This window comes from Coregonus clupeaformis, chromosome 11, assembly GCF_020615455.1.
Source record: "Coregonus clupeaformis isolate EN_2021a chromosome 11, ASM2061545v1, whole genome shotgun sequence".
Taxonomy (NCBI): domain Eukaryota; kingdom Metazoa; phylum Chordata; class Actinopteri; order Salmoniformes; family Salmonidae; genus Coregonus; species Coregonus clupeaformis.
This window is the reverse complement of record NC_059202.1, coordinates 33,072,796-33,090,133: the sequence shown is the minus strand read 5'-3', so window position 1 is coordinate 33,090,133 and position 17,338 is coordinate 33,072,796. Positions and strand designations below refer to the sequence as shown.

At 43.1% G+C, this 17,338-nt stretch overlaps 2 protein-coding genes and 1 pseudogene across 5 annotated transcripts; all 3 read left to right on the top strand.

The window, feature by feature from the left end:
- Positions 1-288: 288 nt before the first annotated feature.
- On the top strand, positions 289-2,352 carry LOC121577311 (39S ribosomal protein L54, mitochondrial). Its single transcript, XM_041891074.1, has 3 exons — positions 289-492; positions 1,331-1,487; positions 1,697-2,352. The coding sequence occupies exons 1-3, from the start codon at positions 366-368 to the stop codon at positions 1,827-1,829; spliced, it is 417 nt and encodes a 138-aa protein (XP_041747008.1). The 5' UTR covers positions 289-365; the 3' UTR covers positions 1,830-2,352.
- Positions 2,353-4,007: 1,655 nt separating this feature from the next.
- LOC121577140 lies at positions 4,008-7,111 on the top strand (annotated as a pseudogene).
- On the top strand, positions 7,062-16,754 carry LOC121576810 (scaffold attachment factor B2). 4 transcript variants are annotated; one of them, XM_041890295.2, is made up of 19 exons: positions 7,062-7,317; positions 8,118-8,208; positions 8,315-8,379; positions 8,481-8,720; positions 8,851-8,913; positions 9,135-9,180; positions 9,949-10,366; positions 11,214-11,260; positions 11,411-11,520; positions 12,992-13,141; positions 13,320-13,393; positions 13,859-13,982; positions 14,081-14,223; positions 14,361-14,687; positions 14,892-15,032; positions 15,290-15,332; positions 15,486-15,568; positions 15,672-15,788; positions 15,978-16,754. In XM_041890295.2, the coding sequence occupies exons 1-19, from the start codon at positions 7,153-7,155 to the stop codon at positions 16,099-16,101; spliced, it is 2,571 nt and encodes an 856-aa protein (XP_041746229.2). In that variant the 5' UTR covers positions 7,062-7,152; the 3' UTR covers positions 16,102-16,754. The 4 variants fall into 4 exon arrangements, with proteins under 4 accessions (XP_041746229.2, XP_041746228.2, XP_041746231.2 ...); XM_041890294.2 differs by having other exon boundaries at positions 15,287-15,332; XM_041890297.2 differs by lacking the exon at positions 14,892-15,032.
- The last annotated feature ends 584 nt before the right edge of the window (positions 16,755-17,338 follow it).

Below are 17,338 nucleotides of genomic sequence, written 5' to 3'. Positions count from 1 at the left end.
ACTCCACCACTACACTTCATCCCGTCCTCCTCAACTCCTAACCCCCCTACCTTTCCATCCATCTCTGCTCCAGTCACAGCCCAGTGTTTCTTAACCACCTCCACCGGATTTCTGTGTCAACCTGTTGTTATGGAAATCTTCCTCTCCCGCTGAAAAAATGCAGATGAGTTTCACGAATGGTACTTTGCTGCCGCACATTGATCGCATGCATTCCTCCTAGCAGGTGGCAGTAACGTGCAATTGAAATTCAGCGACTGCTGATCCGCTCGGTTTTCCTTAGAAGAAGAAGTAACCCGGAAGTGGCGATTATGAATGTCAAACACATGCATGGTGGCCAGTTGTGTTAACCCCTACCACAAGTAAGGATGGCAGGGTACGGATTATTCTGTTCTACAATGAGAATTAAATGCTTTGCGACCAATACACCTGTGGGATTTTGTATGAGTAACCTGTTGTATAGAATTCCGACGTGTGGATATGCAAAGAAAGTTGGTAAGTAAATGGCTTCTGTAAACCCACCCCCCCCACAATAAAATGGTGCGGAGGATAATATGTTTACTAGAAAATGTATCTAGCTAGCTAGTTACCATTAGAAAAGATAACTGGGTGATGAACCCAGGAACAGGTAAATTACAGGCATGGTGAGCAATGTTATTTATTTGATTACAGTATGAATAATTATAGCTAGCTACTTGCTATGTGCCACAGTTCCTGTCATAACTTCTTGTGTGAATTCACGTGCAATCAAAATAGGTCGTTCACACCCACCCACTGAATCATAGCATCTGCCTTGCCTGTCAATATTATCTCTAATTGTGAAGTTTATCTCAAGGCACTGGATCTTTAGATTAAACCTGAGTGTTGCCTTACCACATAGCATTCAGGACAATATCTTGAGCCAATGATGTTTAATATATGCTATTGCATTTCCAGATAAATTAATCATTTAATAAATGTAAATGATTGTAAGGCTTTTTTAAAATCTATAAATGGAAACAATTGGTCCTCTGTAGCTCAGCTGGTAGAGCACGGCGCTTGTAACGCCAAGGTAGTGGGTTCGATCCCCGGGACCACCCATACACAAAAATGTATGCACGCATGACTGTAAGTCGCTTTGGATAAAAGCGTCTGCTAAATGGCATATTATTATTATTATTATTATTATAAAAACACTGGGGAGAGATGCAGACTAGTACAAAGCAGAAGACCGATCTTGTTCATATTCTCTAACTCATCGTTCCATGTTTTGTAATAAGACCAGTGAAAGCCGTTCCGAAGTATTGAATGAGTCATAACCTGTTTTCATCCCAACTTACTTTCTCTCTCCCAGCTGCCAAAGGGAAGGGCAAGGGCATGGTGAAAGATGTGCTGAAGGGTCCGGAGGTGTGTAAGGACCCTGTGAAGCTCACCTCTCACGCTGTCGGAGTCAACATTTTTAAGCAAGGAGACGACCCGGCACTGAAACCTCCCGAGGAATACCCAGAGTGGTAAGTGCTCAAATGTGGTACTACCTTGAGAAGAGAGCTGGAGATCAGTTATGTTTTTCTGGGATATTTTATTAATGCTCTACTTCATGTCCATGAATAGCAGCTTTTGTTATAAACATGTCATGTTATGTGTTATTAATTAATAATTACAAAGCATTTCATATGAACAATTTAATTGACACCAAGTTGCTGCCTCTCTTGCCTCCCAGGCTGTTCCAGTTGCAGCTGGGTCCCCCTAAGAATATCCATGAGCTGGAGCCAGATAGCCGTGAGTACTGGAAGGTCCTGAGGAAGGAGCACATGTTGCGTTTTAACAGGTTACACAAAGGGAAGAAGCTGTAGGACCCAGAGCAGCGAGAGAGAGCCCCTCAGTGATCAGCTGCTCTCTGCAGAACTGTGTTCTCTGTACACCAGACACTACAGCATAGCTGTAACCTGACTAACTCAATACTCCCAGCCTGTATGTCATCTTTCTGCTGAAAAGGAATCACCAATCACCTCGAGAACTTTTATTTGTCGTAAGTGAAGTCAAAAAGAATGACCTGGACTTTGAATCAATCTCAACTTTTGCCTTTTGATTTATTTTCTCAAATGTTATCATGTGTAGGCTTCTTTGAAAAATAACACACATTCAATTTTCACATGTTATGTGAGAGTAGGAGTTTTGATTCACACCTTGCAGATGGCATCTGGAATACTCTATGATCTATGCATGGCGGTGCTAGAGACTTTCAGAAAAATGAAGGCTTTGTTTATTCTTGTCACTTATCAGAGAGAGAACACCTAAATAAATACCCTTTGAGGTTTACTTATGTCATGCAAGGGTTTGTGTATCAATGGTGAATAAACATAATTCTAAATTCAATGACTGTGTCTGTTTAGATTATTCTTTAAATTATTATTTTGATTAATCTGCAACGTGTGGTTGAGTTTACTGATCATTCCTAGCTTCTCTCTGGCTGAGTTCACAATGGAGCCCAATTCTTATATTCTTTCCACTAATTGGTCTTTTGACCAATCACATCAGATATTTTCTCAGGAGCTCTTTTCCAAAGCTGATCTTATTGGTCAAAATACAAATTATTGAAAAAGATCAAAATTGGGCTATCTGTCTAAATGCATTCTTAGATATACTGTATATTTCCCCCTGAAGGTGTGATTCTATTGGCACAGATAGAGAATGTGAAAGTAGGCTAAACCTAAGGGGGAATATGGTTGCTTTCATGCAAATACAAGGGATAACACAAAAAGAGGACACGATGTGAAATGAAAAGCAACGCATTGTTAACCTAATTGAGAGAATATTATTCACACAGACGAGATTGGCAAACTACTGTAGGCTACTTCCGAAATGTATTATTGATAGAGATTTCTGAACTAGTAGAGAGCGTTCGGTCTGTCTGTTCCTCCACTGTAAAGTATTGAACTACTTGTCTAATCGAAAACATCGTCGGAATCGGTAAAGCAGGGGTTCGTATGTTTTGAGATAAACATATAGTAGTTTACGTGGACGAAGAAATTCATCGCAGGTTATTCCGGAAGCATCTGAAAAGAACGCAAGTAAATGGATGCGCTTTCAGTCACTCACTCAAGTGTGTACATTCGGATAAATAGGCTACAGCAGTTGGGTTGGGTTGTCCTCTGGTCTGATGAAACAAAAATAGAACTGTTTGCCCATAATGACCATCGTTATGTTTGGAGGAAAAAGGGTGGTTGCTTGCAAGGTGAAGAACACCATCCCAACCGTGAAGCACAGGGGTGGCAGCATCATGCTGTGGGGGTGCTTTGCTGCAGGAGGGACTGGTGCACTTCACAAAATAGATGGCATCATGAGGAAGGAAAATTATATGGATATATTGAAGCAACATCTCAAGACATCAGTCAGGAAGTTAAAGCTTGGTCGCAAATGGGTCTTCCAAATGGACAATGACCCCAAGCATACTTCCAAAGTTGTGGCAAAATGGCTTAAGGACAACAAATTCAAGGTATTGGAGTGGCCATCACAAATCCCTGACCTCAATTCTACAGAACATTTGTGGACAAAACTGAAAAAGCGTGTGCGAGCAAGGAGTCCTACAAACCTGACTCAGTTACACCAGCTCTGTCAGGAGGAATGGGCGAAAATTCACCCAACTTATTGTGGGAAACTTGTGGAAGGCTACCCGAAACGTTTGACCCAATGGAAGGCAATGCTACCAAATACTAATTGAGTGTATGTAAACTTCTGACCCACTGGAAATGTGATGAAAGAAATAAAAGCTGAAATAAATCATTCTCTCTACTATTATCCTGACATTTCACATTCTTAAAATAAAGTGGTGATCCTAACTGACCTAAGACAGGGAATTTTGTACTAGGATTAAATGTCAGGAATTGTGAAAAACTGAGTTTAAATGTATTTGGCTAAGGTGTATGTAAACTTCCGACTTCAACTGTATATATTTTTAAGCACACATAGGAGGTCCCCAGACTGGGAAGAAATTACATCTACTTTCACCCCTGATTCCTTGTGTCCTAATCATGGCTGTGTTTCAGGTGTCAGTAGCAGCTTCTTCCCCCCCCCTCAGTGAGTGGAGTGCGTATTGTTTGTCAGCCCCGGGCCCCAGGCAGTAGCCGAAGGGGACTCCCTGTGTCTGGACTGCTTTGCTGAGACCAACCCTTCTCCTCAGTACCAGTGGTATCATAGCAAACAACCAATGCTGATGGGCAAGAAAAGCACCCTGAGGGTCAGTGCAGTTATGGGTCCCCTGAATATATGATTACTATGTTTAAAAAGTATAGGTCCCATTCTATCAGCCATCTTGGAACTGTATGTGTCTGTGTTTTGGCTGTATGTGATTGTCATGTTTGGAGTTGGTACTGTATGTGTCCTGTTTTGTCTGCAGATCCTGTGTGTGACCACAGCAGATAGAGGACAGTACAGCTACAGAGTGTTCAACCTCTACCACGAGGTGTGGAGCAACCAGGTCTATGTCATAATAGGTGAGAGTTGTGCATCTGTAGTGTTTGTATTGTCTGTAACAGAAGTCAGTCTGTTATTTCTGTTCTGTGGTCAGACTTTGATGACTTCTTTTCTATGTTTCGCTTTTAGTTTTGTCTTAATTTTGAGGATTCATGCATGAAATGGTTGAATTGGTAATTCTAGTTATAATAATATGTTTTGATTGTCCAGGAAAGCACATGACACACTGCTTTGACTGACTTCCTTGTTTGTGGTGTTTGTAGACCCTGGTTCCACCATTGATGCCTCCTGGGCAGAAGTAGACCATGGTAAAAACATCATAGTACTGTATTTTAACCACCTTCACTATTTTTCCATTCAGTATCTCACCTGTTTTTTAATCGGCATACCGCAACCGGTAATGTGATTAATTTATAACAACATTATAAACAATATTTTACAGCTGGCAGTCCTAGCCCTGCCAGGCAGATAAGTAAATTATATGGTAAGTGCAATAAAACATTTAACCATCTAAAAGGAAATGCAGTGTAGAAAAAAAAGCTTTAGAAACACAAATGACTGTATATGTATATGATTGTCCCATTTGAATAACATATTTCTGCTATGTACCCTCATTCCTTGATTTCCTCTTGTTTGTCATAGCCACAGACAAGGTGGCCCTTCTGATGGGCAACATGAACTACCTGCACCACAGGCCGCTGCGAGCCCCCATGGCAGATGTGCACGAAATGACCAACCTGCTGCGCCAGCTGGACTTCAAGGTGGTTTCTCTGCTGGACCTCAACTAGCAGGAGACGCACAGTGCTGTGACTGAGTTCCTACTACTGCTTGACCGTGGAGTCTATGGTCAGTTAAGTTACTATAAGATATCATAGTAGTTAAATAGTAATATTATAGAATGATATGCATTGTCCAGCTGTCTAATAGTGCCCACGCTTCTCCCGTTCCACCTCTCCCATCATGTTCCAGGGCTTCTGTACTTTGCGGGTCATGGTAATGAGAATTATGGGAACAGTTTCATGGTGCCCATTGATGCCCCGGGCCTCTTATACCTCAGAGAACTGCCTGTGGGTGCAGGATGTGCTACAGTGGATGCAGGAGCGAGAGACAGGCCTCAATATCTTTCTGTTGGACATGTGTCGCAAAATGTACAGTTTTCAGCATCAACTATGTGATTGGGTTCTATGATAATGTAATGATGATATTGCTGGTATGATGTTTAATTAAATTAATATCTGTATTAAACTTATATTGTCTTAGAAACTTGAACGACGGCATCCCTCCACAGCCGGGGCAACTGAAAGTGACTGCAAACATAGTGTTTGGTTATGCCACGTGAGTTACTTCTCTGCCGCCTAAAAGTAACTCTCACTCAAATACACATATCACAGAATGTGTTATATTAATCTCTGATTATGCCTAGGTGTGTGGATCAATATACGAACTTGGATGAGGAGGTCCAAGAGAGGCAAACTGTCACTGTGAGCAAACCACTGGTATTCAAACTAAATCTCCACGAACCTCGGCTTCCCCACTCCAACTCGGCCTCCTCCTCATTTGACCTTCACTCATTCAGCCATTCCTCCTCCTTCCCAGAGCGCTTTGGGCCAAGCTTCCCTGCCTCAGAGACTTACTCCACCACCTTGTCATATTACTCACAGCCAGGAGAGTATGTCACCCCGTCTTTCACTGGGAAGGTCAATCTACCGGTGGAGGATCACAGTACAGGATTGTTTGATTCTGACGCCCCTCAGCCTCTCACCACAAGCAAAAGCCTACCTCATGGTCAAGTAGAGGACCTCACATATCGGTTCAGTGCACAACTTCCATTCATGATGTCTCCTGAGTGGTGCAGTGGTCTAAGGCACTGCATCGCAGTGCTAACTGTGCCACTAGAGATCCTGGTTCAAATCCAGGCTCTGTCGCAGCCGGCCGCGACCGGGAGACTCATGGGCAGCGCACAATTGGCCCAGCGTCGTCCAGGGTAGGGGAGGGAATGGCCGGCAGGGATGTAGCTCAGTTGATAGAACATGGCGTTTGCAACGCCAGGGTTGTGGGTTAGATTCCCACGGGGGGCCAGTATAAAAAAATTAAATATGTAATCACTAACTGTAAGTCGCTCTGGATAAGAGCGTCTGCTAAATGACTAAAATGTAAAATGTAATGTTAGTCCTGTCAATTTGTGGAGTTGTAAGCGTGCGACCTATTCTGTTTTGTCTACAGACCTACACATTAACTTATTGTGCAACTTACTGCATTGTTTATATGTTAAAGGATACAGAGATAAAAAAAATGATGGAATATATTTTTGTGGTCATGTAATGGGTGTTTGTAAAAATTGTATGAAAATATAGTGCCTTTTCTATAGTTCAAAGCAGAACCATTACATTTTGGGCATGGTATTATTACATTTCTTTCACATGGTAGTATGAAATATTTGTCATTTTTTTCTAACATAAATAACTTATTAAAACTTGTTTCTGAACATTCTGAATTTCAAATTTCCCTCAAATACCGTATACATAAATCATTTCCTAACAAGGACACTGCCGATCAGGTACATACTGTCATCAAAAAACGCATGCGCAGTGTCCTTTTCAAAGTACGCCATTTTGTAACAGTAGACCGCCTGTTTTCGTGCAAGAGAGCAGCTATTCGGTGATTGCAAACACTTTTTTGTTGTTGCGTTTTCTCATTGTAATCATGGCTGAAAACTCTTCGGCAGGAGAAGCTGGGGCCGTTGAGATTCCGGAGGGAGCGATTCGCAAATTGTCGGAGCTGAGAGTCATTGACTTGAAAGCCGAATTAAAAAGACGAAATCTGGACACCATTGGCATCAAGAGTACGCTGACTGAGAGGCTGAAAAAGGTAGGCATGCTAGCTAGCTAGCTAGCTAGCTAGCTAGTAGATGGATAGCTGTGCTAATGTGTTTGGTATTTTGCCAACTGATATGACCTTTCGTGATAATTCCACAATTAAGTGGAACCAGTATCATTTAATTAATTAGTTAGTTGAATGATGAATAGTTAGCTATAACCACTAGCATTAGCTCAATTTTGATATTCACTCCAAATGAATAAAGTGAACGTTAGCTAACCATGGCCTTGCGTGGCGTTAGCCACATGGTGCCCTTTCTCAAACCTTTCCTCGAGCACCCCCATTCCGTATTCTAGAACTTGCACAACCGATTCAACTACTAAAGGTCTTGGTGATTATTTGACCATTTGAATCATATGTGCCAGTTTTAGAATACATAAAATACGTTGAATGGCTGTGGGTACACGATGAGATGTTAGGCGGGCGATGCACAATTGGCCCAGCGTCGTCCGGTTTAGGTGAGGGTTTGGGCGGGGGCGGGTTTTTTTTACAAGTAGGCCGTCATTGTAAATAAGAATTTGTTCTTAATTGACTTGCCTAGTTAAATAAAATAAAAATAGGTTTGCGAAACACTGCCCCGGCCTAGGCCTGCAGCTAGCTTCGCGGGTCAGATGTATAGCTAGTTATCGTTAAGTAACAATCCCACTAGCCAGCACCGTTGTAGCCAATAACTGACCACATAGCCGTGTGTTTGATAATATCCAAATTGGCTTAACTCCAGAAACCAGATCTAACGTAGTTGGCTAGGTAACTATCATTATTTCATCATGTCGTCATCAATTTCTCCACAGGCGATTGAAGAAGAGGGTGGAAATCCAGATGAGATGGTGGTTGTTCTCGATGGAACTCCTAAGAAGGCACTGACTAAACGGACCTCCAAAGGTATGTTAAAGGAGTGAGCGCAAGGTCATAAGTCAGCAATAATGTCTTGAAGTAAATTTAAAACGTATTACAGAGAGCCTTAAAATTAGACATTGCTCATTTGCAGGGAAAAGACAGGAGAACGATGAACCAGAGGACTGCACCATTGAGGAAGATTCGGGTGATGGCCAGGTGCGCATCAACCATTGAATCACCTGGTTTAATCTAATGCAATCGCTATGCTCTACTGTTAGTCTCCCTGGATAACAATCTATTGATCACTTCCCTTCAAGGATGACATGGAAAACATGCAGGACATGGACATCCTGGATATGAATGTGCTTGATGAAGCTGAGAATGACAACAGTATGCCAGCAGAGGAGGAGTATGACACGGATGAAGTCCTGAACTCTCCGTCAGACAAAGGCAACCATGAGATCCAGGGTGACGAAGAGGATGCCATGAACGAAGATGAACACGACATTGGCATCTCTGACTCTCCCGAGCCAATGGGCAAAGCCAAACCTGAAGAGGTGAGACACATGCACAAGAGTTGTGTGGAACAGTCATGTCTAATGATGTTTCCAATATTTTCCTACTTGTTTGAAATGTTGCACCATGCGTGTGTGTGATTGTTCTTTTTTTTTCTCTTTCTAAAACTAGGATGTACAGCCTAAAGTAGCAGACATGGAAAAGAATGATCTCACTTGCCCATCACCTAAAGAGGTATATAGTTCAATTTAAATGCAAGCAGCATTTCATGATCATTTGTTTGTAGTTGGAAGGAAAACACTTTGAATGACTGTAAAAAGCCATAAAATGCAAGCAACATTTCATGATCATTTGTTTGTAGTTGGAAGGAAAACACTTTGAATGACTGTAAAAAGCCATTTGTGTTTGGTACCGAACCATGTTACACTAGATACATTTTCCCTTTATTTCTTTAGGTTCAAGAGAAGGATCCGGAGCCCGAAGACTCAAAGGAAGAAATAGGTACCTTTTTGAAAAGGGGTTGGAAGTTCATATGAATGCACACTTTCTTTTTGCAGTGTAAACCTTGGAATGCAAGTCCTTTAGATTAAAATTCTTGCTGTGGTTGGTCAGAGACTGGAAATCCAAAGATAATTGCTGACTGTGTGTTGACGCTTGTTAACTAAAATTGTTAAATACTGACATAAATCTGTCCATTTTGGGCACCCTCCTATTATTAACACAGAATTGGTTAACATTCTGAAGCACAGAGACAGTAATTAAAGGTTTAGTTAGTGAGTTGTTGCAAGTGATATGCAGTGTTTTTAGGTTGCCACACAAAGACCAAGAAGAAAAGAAGACTGAGGCCCATCATTTGAAACCAACCACTAAAAAGCCTTTTTAGGACTGACTAATATTCTCACTGGACATGAGACTAATGGAATTCTGAATTCGATGTCACTTACCACATTATGGACACTCATGAAGTCAGCAATTGCATGAAGATGGACCTTCCTTGTGCCTCTGCTGATCTTGTGGCTTTCTTCAGATCAGATCTATTTCTACCTTGGGATCAGGTGAACTGAAATGGTCGACTTGAATGAGGAGTTAGGCTGCTTGGTCAGTCTCTTTGGTTTTTCCAGTCTCTTGTTACGTGTATATCTGTGTATACATAGTTCAATGACAGCGGAGGGCCACGTCCTTTTCCAGCCTTGCCAGTTCCACGTTAACCATTGCTGTGTTTCAGAAGTAATTAAACTCTGTGCCATTCTATTCCTGTTAAATCCGTAGAAAATGAGAAAGTAGCCGGGTCTTGTTTATCTGAGCCACTAAATGAAGAGCGCCAGGAGACACCAACTGAAGATCAAGGCACCATCGGGGACATGGTCAATGTTGCAGAGGAAGACGATGTGTGTGACACCACTAAAGCCGAGGAGTCTGTCAATGTAGAGACTAAACTGTCGACTAGCGACCAGGACGTTGCTAAGCTAACTGAGTGTCAAATGAAAGACGCTGAAGAGACCGTTGACGCTGAAAGTACTCAGGCTGTTAGTGTAAACGAGCAGGGCATGGGCGAAAGCGCTGTTGATTCTGAAATGGTCTCTAAGGCTGAGGGTGAGGAGGAAGATAAGAAGACTGAAGAGAACGCTGCAGAATCAACGGCAGTGAAAGAGTCCTCATCTGTTGAGGGCGATGATCAGAAAAAGAGGTTTGTTGTTTTCTGTCTACTAGAACAATGGCTATCTCTGTTGCATTGGCTATTTTTTTAGCAAGTTTTGGTGCTCTTTTGGAGGCAAAAATGGTCTGGGCATTTGTCAAGTTTTCATTTTGTCATTCCCCACCTATACCTCACCTCTTAACCATCATAAAGTAATGTATAGATGCGGTAAAGAGGTCAATGGAACTCGACCAATACAATGGAAATGCTATGGAAACGCTTGGTGGAACCCCCCCAGCAAAATGTGCCTACATTTAGGCCATTTGTGTATTTCCCACTATATTAAGGTAGAAATCGGAGTATAATGCTTGTACGGATGTCAACCCCAATACATGTTCATGTCATCGTCACCAACTGCATTAGTTAATAACGAGTGACTACCTCCGATTTCTCTATGCTACCAGCTTATACAAACAGGAGTTCGCATTTCGCAGTCACTTCTTCTAAACCTGAAAAGGGACTGCTTCTAAATGTAATGTATCCCAATATATCGAAATCAGACTTTAGTAACCACATTGTGGGTCACAATGTATCAATCATGACTGTTTTGACAAATATCCGCTTTGTTAGATCAGATTTGTTGAATGGGCGCCATTTCGGCATCCTCCTATCCCTCACGGTCTGCGTTCCATTGACCTCTTTACTGCATCTATTGGGAGATTCTTTGATCATCTAAGGCAGCCTAGTGACATTGACACCCACCCAAATCACTGTAATGTTGTATATGCTGGGGATAATTACTGTGTGCACAGGGTAAGTATGATTCATCTGGATGAGACCCCCCTCCCCCAGGTCTTCTCATTTCCAAATATTCATTACGTGTTCTCTTTGCCTTTAGTTCTGATGAGGAAAAGGGTAGCAAGCCTGACTCAAAAGATGAAAATGGTAAGCGTGAATATGGTCCCTTCTGTATCATTTCGTAATTGGGATGTCCATTGTAGATAATTGCAAATGACATGCTCTCACCTGAATAAGGTGCTGAATCGGCTCTGAGTTGAATGTCCATCTGGGTCATGTTTGTCTGTGTTCCAAAAGCCCCTGCAGGTAATGCTCCAGCAAGTAGTGGCAGAAACCTGTGGGTTAGCGGTCTCTCCAGCACCACCAGAGCGACTGATCTGAAGACTCTGTTCAGCAAGTATGGAAAGGTCAGTATCCTGAGAAGAAATTCCACCCTTTTTGGTGATGTGCATGAGTGTACACTGAACAAAAATATAAATGCAACATTTAAAGTGTTTCATGAGCTGAAATAAAATATTCCAGACATTTTCCATACTCACAAAAAGCTTATTTATCTCAAATGTCATGCACAAATTTGTTTACATCCCTGTTAGTGAGCATTTCTCTATTGCCAAGATAATCCATCCACCAGACAGGTGTGGCATATCAAGAAACTGATTAAACAGCATGATCATTACACAGGGGCACCTTGTGCTGGGGACAATAAAATACTGCGTTAGAATAAGAATTTCTGCACAAACTGAGAAACCGTCTCAGGGAAGCTTATCTGCGTGCCCGGCGTCCTCACCAGGATCTGACTGCAGTTCGGCGTCGTAACCGACTTCAGTGGGAAAATGCTCACCTTCGATTGCCACTGGCACACTGGAGAAGTGCTTTTCACAGATGAATCTTGTTTTTAACTGTACAGTGTATGGCGTCGTTTGGGTGAGCGGTTTGCTGATGTCAACTTTGAACAGAGTACCCATGGTGGGGTAATGGTATGGACAGGAATAAGCTACGGACAACGAACACAATTGCATTTTATCGATGGCAATTTCAATGCACAGAGGTACCGTGATGAGATCCTGAAGCACATTGATGTGCCATTCATCCGCTGCCATCACCTTATGTTTCAGCATGATGATGCACGGCCCCATGTCTCAAGGATCTGTACACAATTCCTGGAAGCTGAAAATGTCCCAGTTCTACCGTGGCCTGCATACTCAGCAGGCATGTCACCCATTGAGCATGTTTTGTATGCTCTGTATCGACGTGTACGACAGGGACTTCCAGTTCCCGCCAATCTCCAGCAACTTCGCACAGCCATTGAAGAGGAGTGGGACAACATTCCAGGCCACAATCAACAGCCTGATCAACTCTATGCGAAGGAGCTGTCGTGTGGTCTCCTGTAGTTCAGTTTGTAGAGCATGGCGCTTGCAACGCCAGGGTTGTGGGTTTGTTTCCTACGGGGGGCCAGTATGAAAATGTATGCACTCTATAACTGTAAGTCGCTCTGGATAAGAGCGTCTGCTAAATGACTTTAATGTAAATGTGCTGCATGAGGCAAATGGTCACACCAGATACTGAATGGTTTTCTGATCCACTTTCATTCTTAAAAAAAAAAAAAAAACATCTGTTGGTCACAGATACCTTATCTGTATTCTCAGTAATGTGAAATCCATAGATTAGGGCCTAAATTAGTTTATTTCAATTGCCTGATTTCGTTATGAACTGTAACTCAGTAAAACCTTAGAAATTATTGCATGTTGCGTTTTTATTTTTGGTCAGTATAATTGAGCAAAATGCGGAATGGTACTGTCTGTTTTTTTTGGACCCCACAGACACACACTTTCCCTGCCCAACAATTTAAGTGTCCTATCGTTCTCCGTCTCTCCTCAGGTTGTTGGCGCTAAAGTGGTGACTAATGCCCGGAGCCCTGGGGCTCGTTGCTATGGCTTTGTCACTATATGTTCCACAGAAGAGGCCACCAAGTGCATCAGCCACCTGCACAGGACTGAGCTCCACGGGAGAATGATCTCTGTTGAGAGGGTGAGGGTCATTATCTACCACCTTGCATGTCAGTGGCCTCTGTGACTGACCACTGCTGTACACACAGAACCGTAAACCTGTAGTGTTTATCAAATTAATGAGATGCCTTCATTCAGAGAAGTGAGGTTTGACCATTCTAATCTCTGTGTCACTGTTTGACCTCTGACATCTGTTCCAGGCGAAGAATGAGCCTGCTGGGAAAAAGCCTGCTGACAAGTCTGGCACCGACAGTAGACAATCCTCAGACTCCAAGTAAGAGCTGAGAACACATGTCATTACACATTAAGTTATGTACTGTATGTCATGCAGTCTGTGTACAAGGTATGACAGCAATCCATGCTTTGGTTTAATTTCCCTGGCAGTGGCTGGTTTTGTTTGCAAACTTTTGCATTTGTGGCACAAATCCCATTCACATCATGGGACCGGTATTAGCATTTTTCACGCGTCATGTTCAAATCATCTGTGACTTTGAGCTTCACAATCAATTTGAAATACATAGGGATGATTTGGACATGATGCTAATATCGATGCCTTGACTTGAATGGGATTTGTGCCGCAAATGCTAAAATATTAGCATTTGGAAACCGTGCCAGGGAAACTAAACCAAAGCGTTGACTGCTGTCATACCTTGTCCATAGACTGCTTACAGGTTAAGGAAACCAATATGTCATTTTGTAGTTTGGGTGAACTATCCCTTTAACCATTTTCTCTATCCAGGTCCGATGCAAACAAGGCTGAAGGTGAAGTCGGGAAAGATGGGAAACTCAATGAGAGGACAGTGGTGATGGACAACTCTAAGGGAGAGCCTGTTGTCAGCGTGAAATCCAAAAGCAAAGACCGGGTAAGATACCCAAACGCTGACCTCTGCTCCATCTATTGAACTTTCACAAACTTCTGTGAAAAGTGGTACGCTACATGAGCTTTTGTTGTTCAATCCAGAGCACCAAGAGTCGTGATCGCAGGTCTACAAGCAAAGAGAAGGATATCCTGTCATTTGACCAGATCAAGGAGCAGCGTGAGCGGGAGAGACAGAGACAGCGGGAGAGGGACATCAGGGAGGTGGAGAGACGCAGGCACTCTGGGTGAGGAGTTGCTGTAGCTGCAGGACAATTCACCTGAAGCCAGCTTGTTATAGCAGTTTGGTAGTATGCTTTGAAAAGGGATTCGTCATTCAAAGTGGGATCAGCTAAATATCTCCTATGCTTTCTGTTTGTCCCAGTGAGCGCGACCGCAGCAGTGGTGCAGATCGAGGCGGCGTAGACAGCCGCACGGAGCGCGAGCGTATCCGCTTGTTCCGGGAGAAGGAGGAGCGCGAGCGCCTCCTACGTAAGAGAAACTGGCTGGAGGTGGAGAAGGAGCAGCTGAACTTTGACCGCCTGGAGCGCGAGTTCCTGGAGCGCGAGCGTCAGCGTGTGGAGTATGAGCGCCGACGTGAGCAGGAGAGGATCCAACGGGAGAGGGAGGAGCTCCGCAGGCAGCAGGAGCAGCTGCGCTTCGAGCAGGACCGCCGGCCCCTCAAGAGGCCCTACGCTGACGTGGACAGCAGGTACACACTTTATCCCTGTCTTCCCCCCTCTCCATAGCGTCAGTACCCCCGTTTGAATTACCAGGTCGCTATTATAGAATAGATGGATGGATATGGCCACAACCTCAGCCTCTAGATCTTCAGTATGCATGCCTGTCATGTAAAGGTGTGCCTGGTTTGAGAATATTTTATTGCGACTGACTGACAAAGACCTGCTGCTTGTAGGAAAGACAACTGGCAGGACAACAAGAGGCTGGCTATGGATGACCGCTATGGGGGGCGCTCAGACTTCGGTCGGCAGGAGCGCTACCAAGACTTTGACCACAGGGACCGCAGTCGCTACCAGGACGATTCAGTCATTGACAGGTACAGAGTAGAGTAAGGTTATTTGACGCGAGCTGACACCAGCTGTCATGACGGTTTATGACATTGTCCTTGTGTAGGCCATATGATGGGGGGTCAAATATTTTGCGACTGATTCTGTAATAGATGCCTATATGTATACTTATGTAAAAAAGTAGTATTAATGGCCAACTGCTTGTTGGTGGTGAATTTGTAGTTGTGTGCCATATGCTTAGATCGATGCTGGATGTTTGTTTAATAATCAGAGATCTTTCCAGTAGGAGGGACACTTCACGGGCTGTGGTTGGAGACCGGGATAGCACGGTAAGAGACATGGCCTTATGTATGCAATGAGGCACAAGTATGTGTTATTGATCTTAATGTACTACCTCCTGTTTTACAGCATTTTCTCCCATTTGGTGGCTATTTAAATGTGAACCTCATTGTTTGGTTTTAATCATGCTTCCTTCTTGGCAGCACTTCTCGGACCGTACCGAGAGGCACGGGAGGGACACCTGGACCGCTGCAGGAAGTTATGACAAGCGTACTATTAATCCAAGGTCAGTTTGATTTAGATGGCTTTGCCGAGTTTATTTACCTCTCACGAGTTGGAGACCATGGTGTGTTCTGCACTGCTCGTCATCGACTGTCTGTTTCTTTCAGGGAGGGCCGTGACTGGGACTCAGGACGGAAAATAGATGGGGACCGAACGTGGCAAACAGGTCGAGATGGCGGCATCCCAGGCCAAAGTCACATTGGGGCACGGGGAGGAATGGCAAGGTAAACTCAAATCTATAGCATTATTTACTGCTTTTATCACACCTGAGACACACCAGTCAATGTAGAATTAGAAAATGTGGGGCCAGATGGAGTAAACTTTTGAGCCGGGTGCAACTGTTATTCCCCCTAGTAAGGGTGAAAACCTTTAGCAATATGGATACTGATAGTGTCTTGTTTTCTGACCCACAGTCGTGGTGGAGGCTACATACCAACGGGGACCTCCCAGTCCCTCTCTGGAGCTCTGAACCGTCAGAACCAGATGATGCAAGGCAGTGGGATGCAGGGTGGCGGGGCGTTCGGTCGCCGCTACTGAGGTCTGAACACCCTTGTTCCCAGTCACACGTTTAAGTGTATGCAAGTGAAACCGTCTGCAGCTTGTATATTGCTCACGAAAGCTTTGCGAATTCAGATGTTGCTTTTATAGTCCCTTTGACTTTCTTTCCTCCCTTTAAAACTAAGACACCATTGAACTGAACATCTGAGTTTTAAATGTCTCTGATCAGATCATCCATCGGTTTTCATTCAGTGTCCTTTTGTTTTCAAATTGATTGCAATGTATAATTTTTCTTTTCTATTTTTGGTGTATTTTAAGTGATTTGTATGGGGTTGACTTTTGGTAGAAATGCTCAGGAATGAGTCTACTCAAACCATTTGCTAAAACCTGTGGTGAACTTGGTTGCGGAAAAGTACGAACCCATTAATGATCATGATTGCGTTGCAGGCTTATTTTCAGTAATTGTCACATTGTCTTAGTTTTTGTACTTAAGCAACACCTTTTCAGACTTTGTATTGATACTAACTTCTTCACAGAACAGCAGTACCATGTTCACAATAGGAAACAATCAATCGTGTCGGATTCAACTACAGTTGTACTATACCGCTGGATGGCACCTGATGGCTATTTTTCTGTGAAATGAAAATGCTGCCTAATAAAATTCTTTTTGCAGTGCAACTGCTAAAAAAGTTGTTTGTCGCTTTCTCATAATGACGATTGTCTGGTAGATGTTAATAATTTAGACTTGCTTTAACAACAAAAAGATAGTGGTAGATATGAAACTCCACAAATCCAATAGAATAGTGGGCTTATAAGAGCTCAGGACTCTTCATGCAACCAGAAAAAAAGCAAGGACATAATCCTTGTGAAATGTGTTGTGTGGGCCTTAATTTAAGTTTAGGGCATACATTTAGCAGTGGTTTAAAGATAAATTGTAGAAATGGGTGGTTTTTAGCCACAATTATGATTTTTGTGGCTGTATTAACTAGTGACACCTTTCAAAATGTTACGTTGTGGGTCCTGGGGACCCCAAGGGATGCACGTTTTTGTTTTTTGCCCGAGCACTACACAGGTGATTCAAATAATCGAAGCTTGATGATTAGTTAAATATTTGAATCAGGGCTAGGGCAAAAAATGAAAACATGCACCCATTGGCGGTCCCCAGAACAGAGTTACGGAAACCCTGTTTTAGCCTATAGAAGGGCATTGAATAACATTCATACATAGAAAAACAAAAGTTGGCAGATTGGCGGTACCGATATCAGACGAGTCTGAG

What these genes read in the sequence shown, in the direction of transcription:
- LOC121576810 (XM_041890294.2), top strand. Translation starts at nt 7,153, where the DNA reads ATGGCTGAAAACTCTTCGGCAGGAGAAGCTGGGGCCGTTGAGATTCCG. An exon ending in TGTTCAGCAAGTATGGAAAG is followed by an intron (nt 11,521 to 12,991) that starts GTCAGTATCCTG and finishes GTCTCTCCTCAG; the next exon opens with GTTGTTGGCGCTAAAGTGGT. An exon ending in GAATGATCTCTGTTGAGAGG is followed by an intron (nt 13,142 to 13,319) that starts GTGAGGGTCATT and finishes CATCTGTTCCAG; the next exon opens with GCGAAGAATGAGCCTGCTGG.
- LOC121577311 (XM_041891074.1), top strand. Translation starts at nt 366, where the DNA reads ATGGCAGGGTACGGATTATTCTGTTCTACAATGAGAATTAAATGCTTT. An exon ending in TGGATATGCAAAGAAAGTTG is followed by an intron (nt 493 to 1,330) that starts GTAAGTAAATGG and finishes TCTCTCTCCCAG; the next exon opens with CTGCCAAAGGGAAGGGCAAG. An exon ending in CCCGAGGAATACCCAGAGTG is followed by an intron (nt 1,488 to 1,696) that starts GTAAGTGCTCAA and finishes CTTGCCTCCCAG; the next exon opens with GCTGTTCCAGTTGCAGCTGG.